This window comes from Sitophilus oryzae, unplaced genomic scaffold (genome assembly GCF_002938485.1).
Source record: "Sitophilus oryzae breed Bouriz unplaced genomic scaffold, Soryzae_2.0 scaffold_191_pilon_pilon, whole genome shotgun sequence".
NCBI classification, from domain to species: domain Eukaryota; kingdom Metazoa; phylum Arthropoda; class Insecta; order Coleoptera; family Curculionidae; genus Sitophilus; species Sitophilus oryzae.
Window position 1 is genome coordinate 71,019 of NW_022146635.1, and position 20,871 is coordinate 91,889.

At 33.3% G+C, this 20,871-nt stretch overlaps 1 protein-coding gene across 1 annotated transcript in view; it reads right to left on the minus strand.

Moving 5' to 3' along the window:
* LOC115883488 (protein peste-like) overlaps positions 1-20,871 on the minus strand; it is a 67,257-nt gene that overhangs the window by 33,445 nt on the left and 12,941 nt on the right. The window contains 1 exon segment of the mRNA XM_030901852.1: positions 8,263-8,392. Coding sequence (XP_030757712.1) covers positions 8,263-8,392 — 130 coding nt within the window.

A 20,871-nucleotide genomic window follows, 5' to 3' on the forward strand; every position in this document is an offset into this window, starting at 1 on the left:
CTGATAAAACTTTAGCAATTTTCTTGCGATTTCTATAGGCTCGACAACGTTCGACGTTTAATTTAAGTTTTCTAGCTTTTTTTCATCTTCTGTAGTATTTAAGATTTTTTTAACGAAGATTCAGTTAATGAACGATGAACCGTTTCGCTTATCCGCCATTTTTTAAAAGGTACCACAGACCACTTGATTGGATTTTATATTTATATATTATATTTGCATTTTATATCCGATTCAACTTATGACTTCCGATCTGATTACTCCTACACTGATATAATCTGTATTACGACTTATGCTAGGTTAATTAAGGAAATTTGCGACCAATTTTGAATTAAGTTATACTGCAAAGACTAGGATAGCCTATGATTTGTCGTTGTCAATTATAATTTAAAAGGAGAAATACGTAAAAATATTATTTTTATAAAGCCACAAAGGAGAACAACAAATTGACAATGATTAAATAGACCATCCAAGAGATAATGAAATTAAAAAAAAATAAGTTTTAACTGTCATAATTTACTAGGAATAAGCAGTTCTAGCATAATTCAATAGGTTCAAAATTTACACAACCATTAGTTTTTACCTTTTCGATAAGTTATGAGATCGTTGGGATACGAGAGGTGCTTAGACATTTTCATTTTCAAAAACGTCTTGTATTTCGAAAAGAAATCAAATTTAATTAACTAACCCAATCCCGTAAGGACGCAACTGAAATAAAAATAACAGAACTGTTTTTATATGACAAAATACATACATACATCTTGATACATGGAAGACGTGTACTAAATTTTAAAAAGATATTTAAAATAGTATCAGTGTTATTGTAAAAAAAACTGATTTTCCTGAAAACTTTACCGCCCTGTATAAAAATGGGAGGCAACATTACTTTTGATACTGTTAAATAATATGATAATTAAGAAATATATAAAAAAATGTGTACAAATACATTAAACAGAGAATACAAAATTATATACCATACATATAAAATTAAGCATAAGTACCATAATAAGGATAATACCCTATTGTTTACGAATACAGTGTGAGCTTACAAGACTCATAGTTACGAACAAAATAAAATGAAATATTCATGAAATATAACACACACCCTATTAGCTTCACGGCTTATACAATCGAATAAATCACATAATATTTCTCTCACCTACATACTTGACTTAAAACTCAAAAAGTACTCGCCAATATCTTAAACCTAACAGATTTTAATCAATTTCAACACTTTTAACACTTCGAAGCGTATTTTAACATTATGGATCATTTTATTTACGACCTCTACCTCATTTCGGCCTTTGAACGACCTTGCCCTATCCCATATTCCTATAACGCCGGCTAAACTATCGACGTGTTGACAGGCAGGTTATCGAACCCATGCGGCTCTAGCATGTCGTTTTTTCAAAGATGGGTCCCATATAAACGCGGCCAGAAGTATTTTCAATACTAAAAAAAGAAGAGAGAGAGAACGTATGATACGATAGGTCCAAACCAGCTACATAGAACATCTACATAGAACCCTCCTTCTGAAGTAATGCTAATGCGGTTCAGAAGGAGATACATTAATGTTCTGAGGGTTATTTTAGTCAGTAAGAGTCTGTCACTACTTCGGTTGTCTTACCAAGTGCCCATGATGGTTTTTTTCTTGCAAAGCTTTTTTATTTTTTTCTTTGCAAAACAAAAAAATTCTTGCAAAAATTACGTCAAACCGCCTGCACCCATATATAGAAAAAATCCTTCCACAATCGCAAACCGGTTTTCGTACCAACCGCGGCACCGTCGCGCGTCGATTCCATATTTTCCATACGCCAACTACAGAAAAAAGTAAAAGATCAGCAGTCTAAACTTTATGTTGCATTCATCGACATAACAAAAGCCTTCGACTCTGTGAACAGAGATGCGCTTTGGGCAATAATTATGAAAAAGTTTGGAGTACCCAACACATTTCTTACAGTGTGTAAAAGTCTCCATGACAACAACAAGTCAAGAGTGTCACATCATGGATCACTGAGCGATCCATTACTAACAGATACAGGAGTTAGGCAGGGATGTGTCAGCGCCTCTCCTATTCAACATATTCATGACAGCGCTCTCCTTATAGTGGACAGCAAACTGCAGGAGAGAGGATTGGGCATTAGATACAGATACGACGGCGGTCTGTTCAACATAAGAAGACTCAGGGCAAAAACACATACAAAATTCATCACAGAACTTCAATACGCTGATGACTGCGCTCTAGTTGCAAACACGTTACAACAATTACAAGAAATGTTGAACACATATACCTGGGCATAGGAGGCTCTGGGCCTTAAGCTAAACATCGACAAAACCAAAATCATGTGCACTCCCCCGGAAGATCACAACAATGCTATAAAAATCGGAGAAGAACTATTGGAATATGTGGCGGAATTCAATTACCTTGGCAGTTTGATTTCGGAAAAGGCCAATATTGACTCTGAAATTCAGAACAGGATTAGCAGCGCCTCAAGAGCATTCTGAAAATTACAAGACAGGGTTTTCTACAATCATGACTTGAGTACAAAAACGAAACTTGCAGTGTACCGAGCAATTATAATCGCCACTATGTTATATAGGAGCGAAACCTGGGTGCCGTACCGCCGACACATGAAAGCATTAAACAAGTTGCAACAGAGACATCTTAGACAACTCTTAAGAATCCGGTGGATCATGTCTCAAACGTATCGGTCCTTTAAAAAGCTAACTGCGAGAGTATTGAAGTCATGGTCATAAAATTCCGCCTAAGATAGGCTGGTCACGTATGCAGAATGCAAGAAAATCGCATACCAAAATCTCTGCTTTACGGTGAGCTTGTAGACGGTAAGAGGAGGCCGGTTGGACAACTGAAAAGGTACAAGGACATTTTCCACGAAAATTTAAAGGGAATTAACATGCAGAATGAGTGGGAAATAGCAGCTCACAATAGAACTCAATGGAGAAGAATTGTAAACTCAGTTAACAGAGACAACCAAAAAGTAAAGAGGCAACAAAGCAATGAGATTCTTGAATGTCCGGAGTGTAGTAGGCAGATAACATCACATATAGGGCTTTTCAGTCACAGAAAAGCTCATGAAAGAAAACGCCTTGCGTGGCCATCTTCTGATGTGTGACGAATACTCGTCAGCGAGTAATGGCAATATATATGTATATGTCTTACCAAGTGCCCATGATCGGTTTTTTCTCTCAAAAAAAATGTCACACGCGATTCACGCGACTCAATTTACGCCTAGCCTAAGCGAGGCTTCTTTATCAATGCTACCAGACCGATCAAATTAAAAACCACGAATTGTGTGACCAAAATTCTAAAAATTCTGTTTATTATACAGAATTGTTCGGATTCATTAAAGTTCAAAAATACGAACTCGAACAAACAGATTTTTAAAGTTTGTCTCTTGATATAAATTAGTCATCAATTGGTGCCATTAAAAATATAAAATTAATTAATCAGTGATTCGTGATTTTAGTGGGAACTTAATTTCCATTTGCAAACTGCCTTCGAAAATATTTCTTCGCGAGTAGTGTAAAGGCCGTTTTATCTTTCTACTTTTTCATTTGGCGGCATACTAAAGTATTATTTCTAATTTTCTTTGATGCATATCAGGTGTTGCTCAAATTACTTAACGTTGTAGGGGGTATATCTTATTAGGCCTTCAGAGACTTCGTACAATTTTAAATGCGATTATAATCGCGATCACGACAATTGAATTCCTTGAACCGCCAATTGAACCTTCACGTAATAACCATAGAATACAGCTGTAACTTTTTATTTTTAGAGATAAAAAACCAGATTTGGTACGTTAGTATATGACACAAATTAGGATTGATTGACCTATTCAATTGTTTTCGGTCACATCCTGTTTCACCAGAAATGAACTTTTGATTTTTAAATGGCACCTACTAGAATGACATATCATTATATCAACTTTTGAAATTTTCGCTTGAAATAAAACCGTATTTTAAATTTCATTCTATAGAGTGGTCGTGTTTAAAACTTAATTTTTAATCAAAGAGCCTTGGAAAAATAGATCTGACCGTCTAATGTTTTTTGTGTTTTGTTCTAATTGGTTAAAAGGTGCCTATTTTGAATCATATCTCAATTTTTGAAATGGAACGAGGGCAGCTCATTATCATATTTGGAAAAAGCATTTTTATTACGAATAATTTGGTACCACACTTGGTATTTCGAGTCAAATTGTCGTTATGAACCGCATGTTGCAATTTTAAATAAACCATATGCAAAAATGTCAAAAGTTGACATATGATATATATCCTTCTATTCAGAGCGTCATTTCCTATCGAATAAAGTAAAAAAAAATCAAGGGTGGCATTTAAAAATCAAAATTTGTAGTAATTTCCGATGAAACAGGAAGTGACCGAAAACAATTGAATTCGTCAATGAACCCTGATTTCTGTCATATACTAATGTTTTTGAAAAAAAAACAAAAAAGTTATAAGGATGAACTCACACCAAGCACGTGTTAGCTTTATGGTATTATGCAATTTTTGACATAAAACATTGAGGGGATGGACAGCTGATTTTGCTCGGACTCGCACTTCAACATGATTAGCAGATGTAGATGATTAGTCATGTAGAATTTAGAATGTTTAGGAGGGGGGTTAGTCACCGCGACCTTAAAGATCTATTGTGTGTTCCCCTTTCTTGAGTTACACTGAAAAAAATATTGTTCATAATATTAATGAATATTGATTATTAACTGTTGTTTCATTGTGACAATGATTTTTTTCATTATATTAATGGATTTGTTAATCATAGATCGATGCCAGATTTATTAATAGTATGAATCTAATTTCATCAATATAATGAAAATCTGGTTATTAAATTAATGTAATATTTTCATTAATATAAAGAACGCGTTCATTGTCCCAATGAATGCGTTCTTTATCTTAATGCTGAAACTTTAATGAACACGTATTCATTATATTAATGTAATAAATCATTGATTAATGAGCTGTACATTGTGACAATGAACAATGTTATTAATACAATGAACACACTACATTATATTAATGTACGCGGTTATTAATATCAGGAATAAAATATTAGGACTTAAATGGTGGCCATATTGATCGGTTACTTTGGCACTTTAATAACGTCTGTGTGGTTGTGTTATTCAATGAGGCTTTAGTTTTATTAGAGCGGTAAGTGTTCTCTTCAATATTTTAAATAAAAGTCCTATCGTTTTGTACTTAATTTGTTGTGTTGTCAAATCAAATTCCGCTGTGTGAGATCTCTGGTGCGGGTATTCATTAAAACAGCGGTTTCCAAATATGTTTCAGAAGATAAAAAACAAAAAGAAGAAAAACATAGTACCAAGTCGAGGCATGAAACTGATTATGGTAAATTCTAATGATCTTTTGATATTCGGCATTTTAATTATTTTGATATATGTAAGTCGCTTTTAGAACCGGAACGAGATGCTGAGACCTGCCTTCAAGCCCTCAAATTCGACAATTTAACATCGGATCCACTTGATTCGACTTGGAAGGCCTGTTGCATTCGTCTAGACGCTATCAAGTCTAACGATACAGCTAATATAATGAAGAAATGATCTTTTTATAGAAATCCCTCAGGATATCGACTGGCAAATTAATTTTCTTATTATAATTTACCCTAAAATTAATATTAACATTACTATTCTCTTCGTCGATTCGATTTTTTTTTAATTTTTAACTTGTATATGCTATATCAAGTTTGAATAAATTATTATTTTATTGCACTTGTTTTTTATTGCCCTAATGGAAAAATTTTCTGTGCTCGTAAGTAAGTCGGCACTATTGGTACTTTTGAACAATCTTTTGTAGCTAAGGTCTTGTTCAAATGGAAATCTATTTATAGTAGAATTATTTTAGGTAGTTGACTGGGAAATTACTATCAATGACATTTCATATCAATGACAGCGATCTTTATCATCGATTATACGGTATAACAAGAGGTACTAATAGTGTCGACTTTTAAATGTATAACTAAACAGGTTATGAAATTATTTCATTATATAAAGGCGGGTTCTCACTTGTCAGTTTCGCTGACGCAGTCTGACTGATTCAGTGATACTGAACAAATAACGAACGTCAGAACACATTTTCATGTTAAATGATCAGTAAATTCGTACTTTCAGTTAAAGTGAAAGCCAGTTCTACTTTTTTCATTTTTGACTGATCATTATCGAATAATGAATAGAAACTGAAGCATGAGAACTACATTTTCGTGATTTGTTCAGTTTACAAGTTAAAGTTAATTAATTATTTTAATGTATATCTCCAAAAAACTCCTTTATGGGTATTTCGCCACTGCACTGCAAGAAAATCTACAAAATAAAATAGTTATTTTTTGTAAACACTTCTGGCGTTAAACCTAAACGGACACTGCTTATAAGAAGTTATGTTTACAGTTATACAAATTGGCTTAACAAAGAAAAAAATGCTTAACGTTTCGGAAAATCTATCGTCGGAAGCAAAAAAATTCAAAGAATAAAGAAAAAAGAACTATTTAAAATATTTAAATTCAAACTATTATGAGAACACGCGTTTTTTAAAGCAGATACGTCTACAAGAAACCGTTGACGTTCTGTTAAAATAGAACGTCAACGGTTTCTTGTAGACGTATCTGCTTTAAAAAAACGTTTTCTTCTTTTCTGATTCACCAGAATATTCTGTAATTCATTTGCTAATTTAAACAAACTTCGCGAACACCTGGTTTCAATTTTGTTTTAACCATTTTCATGTCTGCGAAATCACCACGTTAAAATGTTTGGACCAACTGAATACTGAATGTAGCAAAACATGAAACGTGTGAATACAATCGTTGATTTTTATTTTTCATTGATAATGAATCAGTCAGACTGCGTCAGCGAAACTGACAAGTGAGAACCCGCCTTAATGATACGGTTCATTAATATAAGGATTTAGGTACATTATCTTAATGAAATCTGTTCATTGTACCAATGAATGTATTCTTCAAATTAATGAACACTGTTCATTGATCTAATGAACTTAAACTTCATAGAGTTAATGAATTACTTTTCATTGGGCCAATGAAATCGTTCATCGGTTCAAAATTAATGATTTAATTCATTATATTAATGAACTTTTTCATTATATTTGTGTCGACTTTTGGTTCAGTCTATAACTCATCATACAGTCTCAGGACTTTGAAAAAAGGCAGTATCTGAGACGGCTTCATAGAGGCCAGCTCTCGATCTTCGACATCAGCCGTACCAAAGTTTATAGTATGAACGGTTGTCATCTCGGGGCGGTGCACTCAGTGAGTAGGTGTTCTGGTGTTTCCCCATTTTCTGTACAGAATTTGCATTCGCCGTTATTTACCAACATAAAACTACTGAGGTGTTCGTTGAGGAGACAGTGTCCTGTTAGAAACCCCGTGAAAATCCGAAAACTGTTTTTACTTAAATCAAGGAAAATCTTTGATTTTTATCGGTCGTAGGTTCTGAGGAACTTTTTCGAGTGTCATAGACTGTTGGCGGATTCCCATTCCAGGTTACGGATGGTCCAGGTTCTTCAGTCCCGCTTTAAGTTGGTTTCCGCTTAGAAAGCAGAACGGTTCTGATCCAGTTAGTGAAGTGTTCGCTCCTTTTCTAGCTAGATCGTTTGCATTGCCTTCTATCCCTTGAGGGCGGCATCCAGAGTAGGAGGACTTTATTTTCTTTGCCTAATAATTTGTGCAGCTTCTCTAGGCATTCTTTGACCAACTTCAAATTGATGGTTATTGAGTTGATCGCTTATAGTGCTGCTTGACTATCGTATAAGATGGCTATTTCCTGTTTTCGATAGTTCCTAAGATAAATTGTACGCATCTTTCTATAACGTAGATTTCTGCCTGAAGGATGCTGGGGTAGGTTCTCATTGGTTCGACGTATGTATTTAGTTTTCGGTCAAATACTCCTATCGCTAAGTTTTAGCCATTCATACTTAGTATATTTTAAAATTGTTAACAGCTAATTGCTATTTTTAATCACTATGGAAAAGTCGCTAGTATAAATTCCGTTAATTTTGCTGACATTCTTATAAAGATATTATATTTAACTATTTATAACGAAGACTGTGTGTTTTGATGAACTACATATTGACCCCACATTTCAAATGTATTTGATTAAAATATAGATAGCTATCTTTCTTGTACGTTGCATTGTCGTAGGTGTCTTATTATAATATCTCTATCATATAAAACTTTTGTTTTCGCTCTAAATAATAATTAATAGTTACCTATAAGGTCCTACTTCTTCAAAATGTGGCTTAACGGTAGGATCTGTAATGTCATCTGGATTTGTCCAGTTAAAAAGATACAGATTTAAATCTAAAGGCGGTTCATTAATTTTCCATGCCTTAAATGCCTCTAAAAGAAAAGAAAAAAATTAAGTATATCTATAAGGTATGGATTTACATACGTAAAATGTATATCTTTTTTTGTTAGAGAAGGAAGGAAGCGATTTACCGCCGAGGTTGGTTTCGATGCGACATGACAGTACGATACAAGTAAAATGCATATCTTTATAGACAAATAATTACTGTGGTTCTTCAAATATAATTAATATAAATTTAAATAATAGGTTTATATAAACCGTGTGGTGGCATCGTAACACGAGACAGCAAATCTCATGTAAATTTTGAAAAGGTCAAATATTATCTCCCCAGATGATTTTATGCAAAAGTTGTATTATGTTTTTTTAAAGAGGTGTTAAAGTTGTACTTGCGTCTAGAATTTCGTTTTATTTGGAATATGCATCTAAAAATTATATGCAAAAATCTCCCTTCAAATTACTAATAATTTATAATACGACCCAGAGAAAGCTACAATTCAAATATAGGCCAGTCAATCTGGAGGTTGAGGTGGAAAAAATTAGTAACCAACCGATCTCAACGGGAATGATAATGATAATGATCTCCTATTTAACCCCTCAAAAGTCCCATTCGGTCCCAGTGGGGGAAGTTTGAAAAAAATCGCCGCCATCTTGGATTTTTTAGTTTTTTTTCAAATATCTCCGTTTGCATAACCTTTTCGAAAAAACTAAAGATATGTTTTCTGGAGAGAATTCAATTTAGAATATCTTACCTTCAATCATTTTTTTTCTCTAAAATAAATAGTAATAGAGATAGAGCAATTTTTTACTATACGCTTTATAAATTTTCCAGTTTTTTAAACCAATCAGCTATAATTTTTGCGTTAACAGTATAGTGTTATAATATAGATAAACCAAGTATAAATTTAAGCATTAAAGCAATTAAAAATAACGTTAAAATACTATTTATTAAATAAAATTATTGTTAAAAAGTTATTATTAAATTAAAGTTATTAAATAAAATCTGCTATGGCGTCATCCTGAGCGTCATTTTCCGCTTCAACTAAAAGTTTGTGCAACTGATTCCGTTGCACTGACCACACTTTGCAAAACTTTTAAGATCCAGTTTTCTACAAGAGCAATTTTTAGAGCACTGACTCTCTTTGCAATTGCAAAAAAAATATTTTAGTAGGTCAGGAGGCGCCACATCTTCTGTTGATTGAATAGGTGTCAGATTGCCTTTTGATCTTTCTTCCATCCATATTGTAAAAGATCTTACTTGTTACCAATCCCTTCTTGAATCCAAAAAAATACAACTTATAACATTTCCTATAATAGATATATCTTTACAGTTACCTGATAGCAAGTCCTGAGTAAATGGAGTTTTGCAGAGTTCTCAGTTCGAGGCAAATTAGCTAAATTAAAGGTAGTCTTAAGGGCTTGTCCTGATGCAACCCTATTGTATAGAGTGTATTCAGATGACGACAATATGTTTAATATAGCTTGGGCAGTGATATAGCTTTAAAAGATAATTTAATCCTGACTGAAACAAGTCATCTTTGTTAGCATTTTTTTTTTTTCTAAAAATACGTTGAGGTATTGATAAAGATCGTCATCTTTTTCAGTATCGACAGGCACATATTTTTGACTTGTTCCAGTCAGGATTAAATTATTTTTTAAAGTTATATCACTACCTAAGCTTATATCAAACATATTAACCATCTGAGATATACGCTCTATACAATAGGATTACATCAAGACAAGCCTTTAAGACTACCTTTTAATTTAGCTAATTTGCCTCCAACTGAGAACTCTGCAAAACTCCATTTACTCAGAATACGTATCAGGTAACTGTAAAGATATACAACTATTAGGAAATGTTATAAGTTGTATTTGTTAGATTCAAGAATGGATTGGTAACAAGTAAGATCCTTTACAATATGGATGGAAGAAAGATCAAAAGGCAATCTAACACCTATTGCTCTTGTAGAAAACTGGGTCTTAAATGTTCTTCAAAGTGTGGTCAGTGCAACGGAATCAGTTGCACAAAACCACCGAAAATTAACTAAAACATTACGTTTATGACGTTTAAGAAAATCTTTGTTATGCTGCAAAATAACTTTATTTTGGAATAAATTTAATAAAATAATTCATATTATTCACAATCAGGTCACAAAAAGAAATTCCTAAAATGTTTATCGTAATTTAGAATTCAATTCAAGAAATTTAGAAAACAGCCAAACGAATAATCGACTCATTTTTGTTTTGTTTGTTTGCTTTCATGTTTCTCTGTTTTATTTAAACCACTGTTTTACAAAACACCTTGAAAAGCGCACATTACTTTGAATACCTTTCTGAATGGATAAATGTTCAGAATTATTGTCTCTTATCGGCACTTTACGAATTACTTTCAATCTAAGAAAATACATGTTTCACTCAACAATTATTGACAACGTATTTTGTTTTTTCGCTATTTTTTCGATGTATTTCGACAATTCCATGGACAGCCTAACCGTCAGCCAAGAACTGCCGCGTGTGAACTGGTCCTTTGAGTCACCGGTCGCCGCGCCGTCGTGGCGGCTTTGCGTCAGACGACGATGTTAAACAACGTTGCCGTAGTTACAACAATTTCAAATTCAAAACATTCGAAGCAATCAAATTCGTATAAAATTTTAAAAATAAAACAGAGAAACATGAAAGGAAATAAACAAAACAAAAATGAATTGATTATTCGCCGGGCTCTTTTCGATGTATTGAATTCTGAATTACGATAAACATTTTAGAAATTTCTTTTTTGTGACCCTATCAGTAACCAATTCATTTGTGTTTTGTTTGTTTCCTTTCATGTGTTCTGTTTTATTTTTAAAATTTAATAAGAATTTGATTGCTTCGAGTGTCTTGAATTTGAAATTGTTGAAACTACGGCAACCTCGCATGACGCAAGCTCGACACGGCGGCGCGACAAAGGAGCAGTTACCAGTGATGCGCCGCTCTCTTGGCCGGTGGCCGACGCGACGATTGGGCTGTCGATGGAATTGTTGAAATACATAGAAAAAATAGCGAAAAAACAAAATATGTATTTAAAATTGTTGAGTGAAACATGTATTTCCTTAGATTGAAAGTAGTTCGTAAAGTGGCGGTGAGAGACAATAATTCTCAACATTTATTCATTCAGAAAGGTATTCAAAGTAATGTGTGCTTTTCAAGGAGTTTTGTAAATCAGTGATTCAAATTGTGATGAGGCCTATATGAAAATAATGTGTTAAAAATGGGGACACTGTTATTTTAGTAGTTATTATAATAACTACAGCATGTACAAGTAAAGCAGCACAGTGAAGTGTATTTTAGTTAAGTGTATATCGAAAAAGAGAATTGTCACAGTTACAATCTGTCATAAGTATCTTTTTTAATGTTGGGTAAGTTTTTTAATTTAACTTTTTTAACACATTTTTTAACACATTATTAAACATTTAACTTTTAATTTATTTTATGTAATAATATCACAATCTTAAAAATGTAATGAATCTCTGCAAACTCGTCAGGTGTTGTGATTTTATGACTTACTTTTAACATACACTTTCTTGTCCCTATGGCAACACAGTGCGTCGAATTAACTGAAATTCGGGCTTGATCCGGGCAATTGGATGTAGTTGGTGATATCTGCCGGCGGTTCTCAAAATGTTGCGATTATTTTTTTAAATTTTCAAAGTTAAATAACTCGGTTATTTTCAATTTATTTTAAAAATGGTAAAGAGAAAATATGTTTATTTTGACCAGATCTACCACCCCTTAAAATATCTGCACTCATTTCTGGGACACCCTGTATAATACTCGGCTACGTTTACTGGCCTAATACCAGCAAAATAGGATTTTGTCATTATCAAGTTCGATGTCTTTTTTTTTGTTTACAGGAATTTAGGTGGCTTGAAAAAGGTGGTTCATTTTCTTTCGAATTGAAATGATCACCTACAAAAGAAATAGTTGACCTGAGAATAGTATTCGCGGTGTATGACTTGTTTGCTGTTCATTACTCGAGGCCTCTCTCATACCACATACATCCACAACAATATAACAAATAAATAGAGTGCCTTTAGTATAAAACCACTGGCACTGGTTTATTCTTTAAACTGTTGGACTTATTCGGTATAGGCTTTCCGGAGACTGAGCTGCGAACATATCTAACACAGCGGCAATACTATTTCCTGCAAATGTCGTTTAACCATGGTAACTTTTTCAGAAGTTGGGAAATTCATAATTATTTTATACAAAATTACTCTATTCGGTACCTTTTTGTAAACAAAATGTGACATCGAATTTGACAATGACAATCGTCGTTTTGTTGGTATTTTAATTGTAGCTTCTCTGAGCCGTATTATAAATTTTTACTAATTTGAAGGTAGATTTTACAAATAACTTTTTAAACAACAAATCCAAATGAAACGAAATTCTAGAGAAAAGTACAACTTTAACCCCTCTTCAAAAGTCTCTTTCATACAACTTTGCATTAAGAAATCATCTGGGTAGATAATATTTGACCTTTGCAAAATTACACGTGACTTATTCATAACCTTCAATGTAACTTATTCATAACCATGATGATCCGCCGTTAAATAGCCAAAGATGCGGATGTCGTTGAGAAATTAAATTGTATTTATCTATAACGACAGGCTAATAGCCTAAACGACACCTAATAGCCTACACCTACATCTATTATTATTAGCTGAAGTTACATTTAAAAATAGTAAGTACCCAGTATAATGACGGTAGATCATTAATTAACTAGAAGAAAAAAGGATTAGCGTTCTAAATTGAATAATTTTTGTTTTAACTCGTTTTTTTAACGACGGAGGAGTTTATTACTTTGAAATATTAAGTGTTTTTTCTTAAGTTATATTTTTATTTGCCTAAAAGAGATTGAAAAAGCACAGGATTAAAAGTCTATTACGCTGTACTTTCGGGTCGGTCTCAGGGGTCGGGTAAAGCGGGTGTGTGGCCGAAGGAAATACAGAGTGAGTCTTAAATAAGTGCAAATGTTTTCAGGGCTTGTATAGATCTCGATAAAAGAAACATATTTTCTCTTTACCATTTTTCAAATAAGTCCAAAATAAGCGAGTTATTTAAGTTTGAAAATTAAAAAAAAAATATTTTTTTTGGAAAAATTTTGAGAGCCACCGAATTTTTTCTGTATTTGCATCCCTTTTAGTGCCTTAACCATAGAGAAAAGCTGTAACTATGGTAATATCATAGATTAAGAAATTATACCGTAGAAAAATTTGCGGTGAACAGGCAGTTCTAAAAATTTTCGAAAAATATACAGTGAAATTTAACATCTTTTTTTGCGAAAAAAAACCTCATAGACGTGTTCCTGGGGTCGAAATATACCACCCCTGAAAATATTTGCACTTATTTTAGACTCACCCTGTGTATATTATATTTCAGAAATCTGCCTAAGGCTTAGCCCGATCCTATCGTGATAAGCCACACCTAAAATTCCAAACACACGTGCTTTGTTTTGCCGCAACCGCACATGCGGCATTTAGCGAACTCCGAGCGCTCGTGATCGGACTTCGCCTTTCCATCCACACACGCGGGCCCTGATAACAACAACCAGGTAGATGAGACTTCTTATGGGAGAACTGGCAATGGTTCAAAACTTGACTACAAGCGATTTTCTAGGAATCTTCCTTACCGATAAATTATTGACAAGAGTGACAGATAAAACCTTGACGTTCTTTCAGTATTACAGTTCATATCTCTTTTTCTTTCTAAAGCGTGCATTGAAAGGAGTCAAAACAATTTTTGGTGACTCATAATTTGTTATTCGAACACCACTTTTCTCCTTGTCGGGTCGTTGACGTTGACTTATCGCCATTTTATTTGTTTTGTTTGTCGCTGCAGTTTGCTTGGTAAATTTTTAACACATAAATTATTTAGGCAAATATAGGCTTTTCATAAAACTCCTCGGACTAGGGTAGGCAAGTGTTGATAACATTTTTTTTTTCATCTTAACATGCTCATTGTCATTCTCCTGATTTAGGTGACAGAAAAGGATCATCAAATCAAACTGAATTTTATATTTTTTTTCATCCCAGGACCGATAGTAAAATATATATTTTATGGATACCTTCCTAAATATCAACGAGATGAGCCAGCGGAAGAAAGGGACCATAGTACAAAAACAGAAAGGGTGATCTTTTTCTTCCACTTTAGGGATATTGAAATTATATACTGTATTCGTGTTCGGCATTATGCCCTGAGAAATATAGATAAACAAAGAACAACATATATAAAGCATCCCAGAGGATAAGAGAGGCAATACCTGTCCTCTCTCTGATATTTGTGAAAGTTACGGCAAAGTATTGTTGTAATGTCATCTTTTGATCGACCTGAAATCTTCGAGCAAAAAGATGACACTTTTAACAATACCCTGACAGATATCTGAGACGATACAGGTTTTTCCTCTCTTTCCCCTCTTCTGGAATATTTTTAATTTATTATTCTTTGTTTATCTAGATTTCTCAGAGCAATATGAACGAACTCAGCTTGAAATAGTCGTCCAGTTGGCTTAAAAAATGATGATCGATGACATTTCCCATAAAATTTTACTTTCAAAATTATGATATATTCTTTCTGCTATCTATGACGCCATTTTTTTCAGTTTTATTATAATTAATTTTGTCTTCGGATCTATACTTGTAACATTATTCTTCTAATTTTATTAATTTATTGTGGTGAAATTAATTTGTGTTGTATATTTGATATTGATATTAAACATATTTTTAAAAAATGCTGTATTTTCTTTTTGTGTTTTTATGTATGTCATAATTTTTTTTTTTTAACTAATTTTTTTATTTTTTTAAACTCAGCCATACGTGACAATCTAGTCCGTAGTTCCTACAAGCGATATTGGGGGCGCTAGTAACAGTAGACTTGTCAACAGTGTCAAATTTAAACGTCAATTTCACTTTCCAATATTTAGCAAGGTGCTCGCTCTTCTTCTGGTGTATGTGTTTTGTGGCAACAACATAGAGACAAGCGCTCGTTCTCGTCGCCGATCGAGTCGCCGAACTCCGACTTCCCCATCCACACACATAGGAAATCGGCGAAGTCCGGATCGGAGATCGCTAAATGCCGCATGTACGGTTGCGGCATAAGGCTTGATTAAGGTATGAAGCGCTTCAGCATTTGTCATAAAAAATAGTGAAGTACCTGTTACAAAAAACATATAAATTATATATACTAATCACAAACTTCAATCTATTTCCGAATTGTAACGGAATTTTAAATTATGCTCCATTTTCGAGAAAATTTAGTAAAAACTGTAAGTAATCATAAGAAATATTTTGTTGAGGTTTGACCATCAAAATCTTAAAAAATAAAGAAGTTTTCCAAAATGTAGCTACAATACGGATAATCCTTATCCTAGTATAATCCTTTCTCTTTAATTTCCTTTCTTCATTTCTGTAAAAATTGCCTAGCCAGTTTTACATAAAACGTTAAATGCCGAACGCTTATTTTGTTACTTTTCGAACTAGTGAAATGGACTCTTATTGAAATAGTAGAATATAGCATTGTCTAATAAAATATATTAAAAAAGTTTTTTTTATTATTAACTTAAATAACCATCAAAAAAGAAGTGATTCTAAGTTACATTATATTTTTGCTGAATATTGAAACTATTGAAATATCAAGTAAATAGAAATAATAATTTTAACATTAAGTAATGGAATGATAGAACAGTGTGAATACTTATTCATAAAAATCTAATTATCTTTTAAAATATCTTAATTTTTTATTTCACTGTAATACTCACATATACTATTAACACCAGCCGTATTGAAGTATGTAGGTACATAATGTACGTATGTTTCGACAATTAGATAAGAGAGGCTGGTTATTGTTGTTATTAGAAGAAACAAGTAGTATATAATACCATAGTGATTTTGCCACTACTTAACCGCTGATATAGAAATTCTTAATCTACGCGCTGTGTTTGTCATCTCGCGCTGTGGTTGTCATTTTGTGGATATTTTGTGATCTGCCCAAGCTCACCTGATGATGGAGTAGGCTCCGAAACCGGTAGTGAGAGCAGGTTGATCCACATTATAACAAGAACAGCGTAGAATTAAATTTCTATGAACAGCAGTTATGGGCAAGAATCCTTTATATAATTTTATTATATGCCTATACTGCAAGAAATTTGTTTTCTTTTTAAAAAAAAAAAAAAAATTTGTTTTTATTATCATTAAAATTCGACAAATTTGGCCACTTGCAAATTTGTCGAATTTTATTGATGGGACGCGTCGTCTATTTTTACGAAAAACATCGAGAGAATATATCGTTTCCCCATGGTTTCCCCTCTCACGGATAACCCCGTAGCTACAGAACGTACAGACGTACTGTAATTTTGGCGAGATCCATTTCTAGACGTCATTTATTAAAATTCGACATAAATGTTTAAAAACTGAAGACTTAATATAGAAAGATTAAAAAATTATAGAACATAAGTACCATTTAAAATCATTTTAATTCAATATAAAATTAAATTCCAATTTTCTTGAAAGAAGAGTACGGGCCAAATAATGACGTCTAGAGATTGACCTGATTGACCAAAATTATCATCGATTGTCATTTCAGCCGTCCTTGGACGCCGTTTTTTTGTCGATCGTATAGTATATTTAATTTCTGATATTTAAACATAAATTTAAGTTGGAAGTTCTGGTATTACACGTAGCTGAAAAACCAGCTATATATACTATACCTATACATACAGGGTCGTTTTTATATATGGAAACGATCGATTATTAGGTAAAATATAGGAGTACCGCAAAAGATAAATAACCAATGAAGAGTTTTTAAATATCTATTAGCGAATAATAAATTTAAGTATGCTGTGTCGTTCATAAAGTCGTAGCACATCAAAGTTTCATTTTTTTTTTTATTATTAGTTATTATTTACATATTTCAATTCTTCCTTCACTTTAAGCAAAATTTGAAATACACACAATGTGCAGGGTGGGTCACCCGACGCTTTTAAATGGAAACACCCTTTTGTATAGAGATAGACAAAACTAATATCTCTGGAGCTCAATTTTGTCAAAACATGATGGTGAAACCGCATATCAATATCTGTTACCGTTTCGGAGTTATGGGGTGTTTTTCAAAAAATATGTATTTTAACAAATCGTTGTAACTCTTTTGCTATGGAAAATGTTGTATTTTTATGGAAACATTTCCAAAGCACCTTTTACGTAGAATTTAATGGTTTAAGTATTTTACATAAATAATTTAAGAATTATCAACAGAAAATTTGATTTTATATGGGACACCCTGTATTTTATTGTATATTTAATTTATTGAAAATAAAAAAAAAAAAAAAATAACACACTTGATATTTTACCCGATTCCTCTTCGAGTATATAAAATTCGCCCGCTTTAAATAAGTAGGGTTTGAACGGCACCGGCTGTATGCAAAAAATTCTAGCTGTGGAACATCATCAAAAACGAAAATAATATTTGCTATGAGAGATGCAGAATTTTATAACAATTTAAAATATATTTAACCAACATCAACACATTTAAACTATATCTAATAACAATAAAACAATAGCAAACTAAGCAAACCAACACATGAGATTTTACAGGTGTTTTTGGTTTGGTTTGGGGGTGAAAGATACCCTCTCATAACTGTTAAGTATTTCTAATTCTTGTCTAGATTATGATAGAATAAGTGAACCTTTATCCTTCCGCAAATATATCCATAGGATTAGATTCATGGGCACTAAGTCAGGCGGCCTCAATGGCCAACGGCTGAGATCTTTGCTAACTATTCAATAATTATTCTTGAAATTGGCTGCAAAATTTGCCGATAACTTCAGCGTTCAGGGGCGGTGCGTCGTCTTGCTGGAAAATATGTTTTCGAGTTCCATTAAGGACATATCATTGATAAGGGGTCCAAAGCCTACTAGTTAAAAGCGGCGAACATTTAAAAATTCTGTATTTCGAAGAGGATTATAACAAAATATCATGTGTGCTATATTTTTGAAAGGTAATTTTAAATTCTTTCAGTTAATTAAAATATAGAGGGTGTCCTCAAAAATAAATTTTTCTGTTGATAACTCTTAAATTATTATTAATAAAAAAAAAATATACTTAAACCATTACAATTATAAATTTATTACCATTAAGTTATAAACTTCATAATCCTTTATATTTAAATTATTGCGGGTATCTCCTATATTGTACCTAATAATCGATCACTTCCATGGATATAATATTTGTAATTTTATAATACAGGGTCAAGGGACCCTGTATTATAACTATACATACAAATTCTAGCTAATCCGTAATCTAAAACTAATTCTTGAACTGGGCAAAAATTTGGCTAAAAATTTAATATTCTGTTTACAGAAACAATATTTTTTTTACATCGAGAACAAATTTTGAAGATTGCGTCAGAAATGGTTTTTATTTGTGCGAAATATTCCAAAATATTCAATTATATTGCACTACTAGTGATGTACTTATTACATTAAACTGCTATTACATGAAACCCTTTTAAACTGCATAAATTTCTTTTAAATTTCGTTTGTAGAAAAACTGTTTTCTTTTAAATTTATCGCCCTCTGTTATGTAGTAGTGAAACTACCGCATCAAAATATCTGATTTGGAGACAGGCTTTTTAAAGCCTGTCTCCTTTGCACCACGATTTTATACATGTAACGCGGCTTCTGTTGCGTAGCCAGATATTCTGTGCTAGCAACCAGAGTGATTGGTACAGGTATAGTATCGCTTCTATTATAATGCTTTTCTCAGCTTTAAATCAGATGTTTTTTGTGTTTGTGCGATCGTGCAATCCTTACCACTTTTTTCTCGCTAGCTCGTGCGTCAAGACATGACCAAGGTCATGTCGTGTCACGGCCTTGAATTTTTACGATCAAAAAGACAGTAAGGGTACGAACATAGTGGAGGCAGGTGCTTTCCGGCAACCAGCGCCGTCTCCTGGGTACCTATTCTTGACCACTCGCATCTTAAAATATCGCTCGCATCTCGCATCTCTAAAAAGCCATATAACAATACACAAATGCGTAACTTTGCGTATATGCATCACGTGTATTGTATATGCCATTTCGGATATGCGAGCAGGGTTCGGAAGTAGACAATTAAGAGGAAATTTACCTGATTAACCAACCTAACCTAAACTAACCATATTCAAACGCCACGGCCGCCGGCGCCGCACATAGGGGCATTTGGTCTATAAACCTGGTTTGGTCTATAAAGCTTGGTTTTGCACAGAATGGCCCTATTTGATAGGTGGAAAGGGTTTCAGTGTAGAGGAAAATATTGTGTAGGAAAAACAAAATGAAGTTCCATATTAGCACCCTCTCTCCCTCCTCTAATAATTAATATTACTAGCATAAAAGCAAAAATCATAAAACATAATTTGGCCAACTTTAGTTCTTAATACCCTCTGTGCGCTGTCGGCGCGTGCAAAAGCAGAAATAAATAATTTCGTTCCGGTAAAAGCGAGAACGCCGATGAACGCTGGTTGACGCCTACCTGCTTTCACTGTGAACTAGCCGATTTGATAACACGCTTCTTTAATTTTTTCAAGGTTTTAAGCCCGAGGCGGGGCGGCGCTACTATGTACCCATATACAGGGTGTCCCAGAAATACGTGTAAGTATTTTAACGTAAGTGGTAGTATAGTTCAACCCCAGACACGCCTATGAGGTTTTTTTCTAAATAATTTTTTTGAAAATTCGGAATTTTTTGAAAATTTTTTTTTTGAATTTTTGGAATTTTTTAGTTTTATTTTAAAAATAATAATTTCTTGATAATATGCAACATAGGTAGTAGATTAAATTTAAAAAAGAAAGAAAATCCAAAAAGATCCAGTGGTTCTCAAAATTTTAACAAATCTCGAAGTATTGGAAAGAATATGTAAGGACCAAGAACTATTGACTGCAATAAAACGACGGAAAGCAGTATATTTTGGTCACATTTTCGTAATAACAAATATAGTTTCCTACAGCTGATCGTTGAGGGATAGATTGAAGGACGACGAGGCATCAGGCGTAAACGGTTCTCCTGGTTGCGGAATTTGCGCCAGTGGTTTAATATAGAAGAGGCCAGTGCAACTATCCGTTTGGCTCAAGACAGGGAGGAATTCCAATTGATGGTCGCCAACCTCCGATGAGGAGAAGGCACATGAAGAAGAAGGTTCTCAAAATTTGAGCAAAAAATCATTTTGAAATTTTTTCAGCAAAAATAAGTCCGTTATTTTGGACTTATTTGATAAACGATAAAGAGAAAATATGTTTCTTTATCGAGATCTACCACCCCTTTAAAAATAATTTGCACTTATTCTGGGATACCCTGTTTATAACAATACACGGGATGCGTATACGCAAAGTTGTGAACGATGTCAAGAATAGGTACCCAGGATTGGTTGACCACCAGTAAGCGGCAAACCAGCTTGCACTGTGTTCGGGCAACACAGCAATACGTAACTGAACGAAGCAATACCGAAGTAA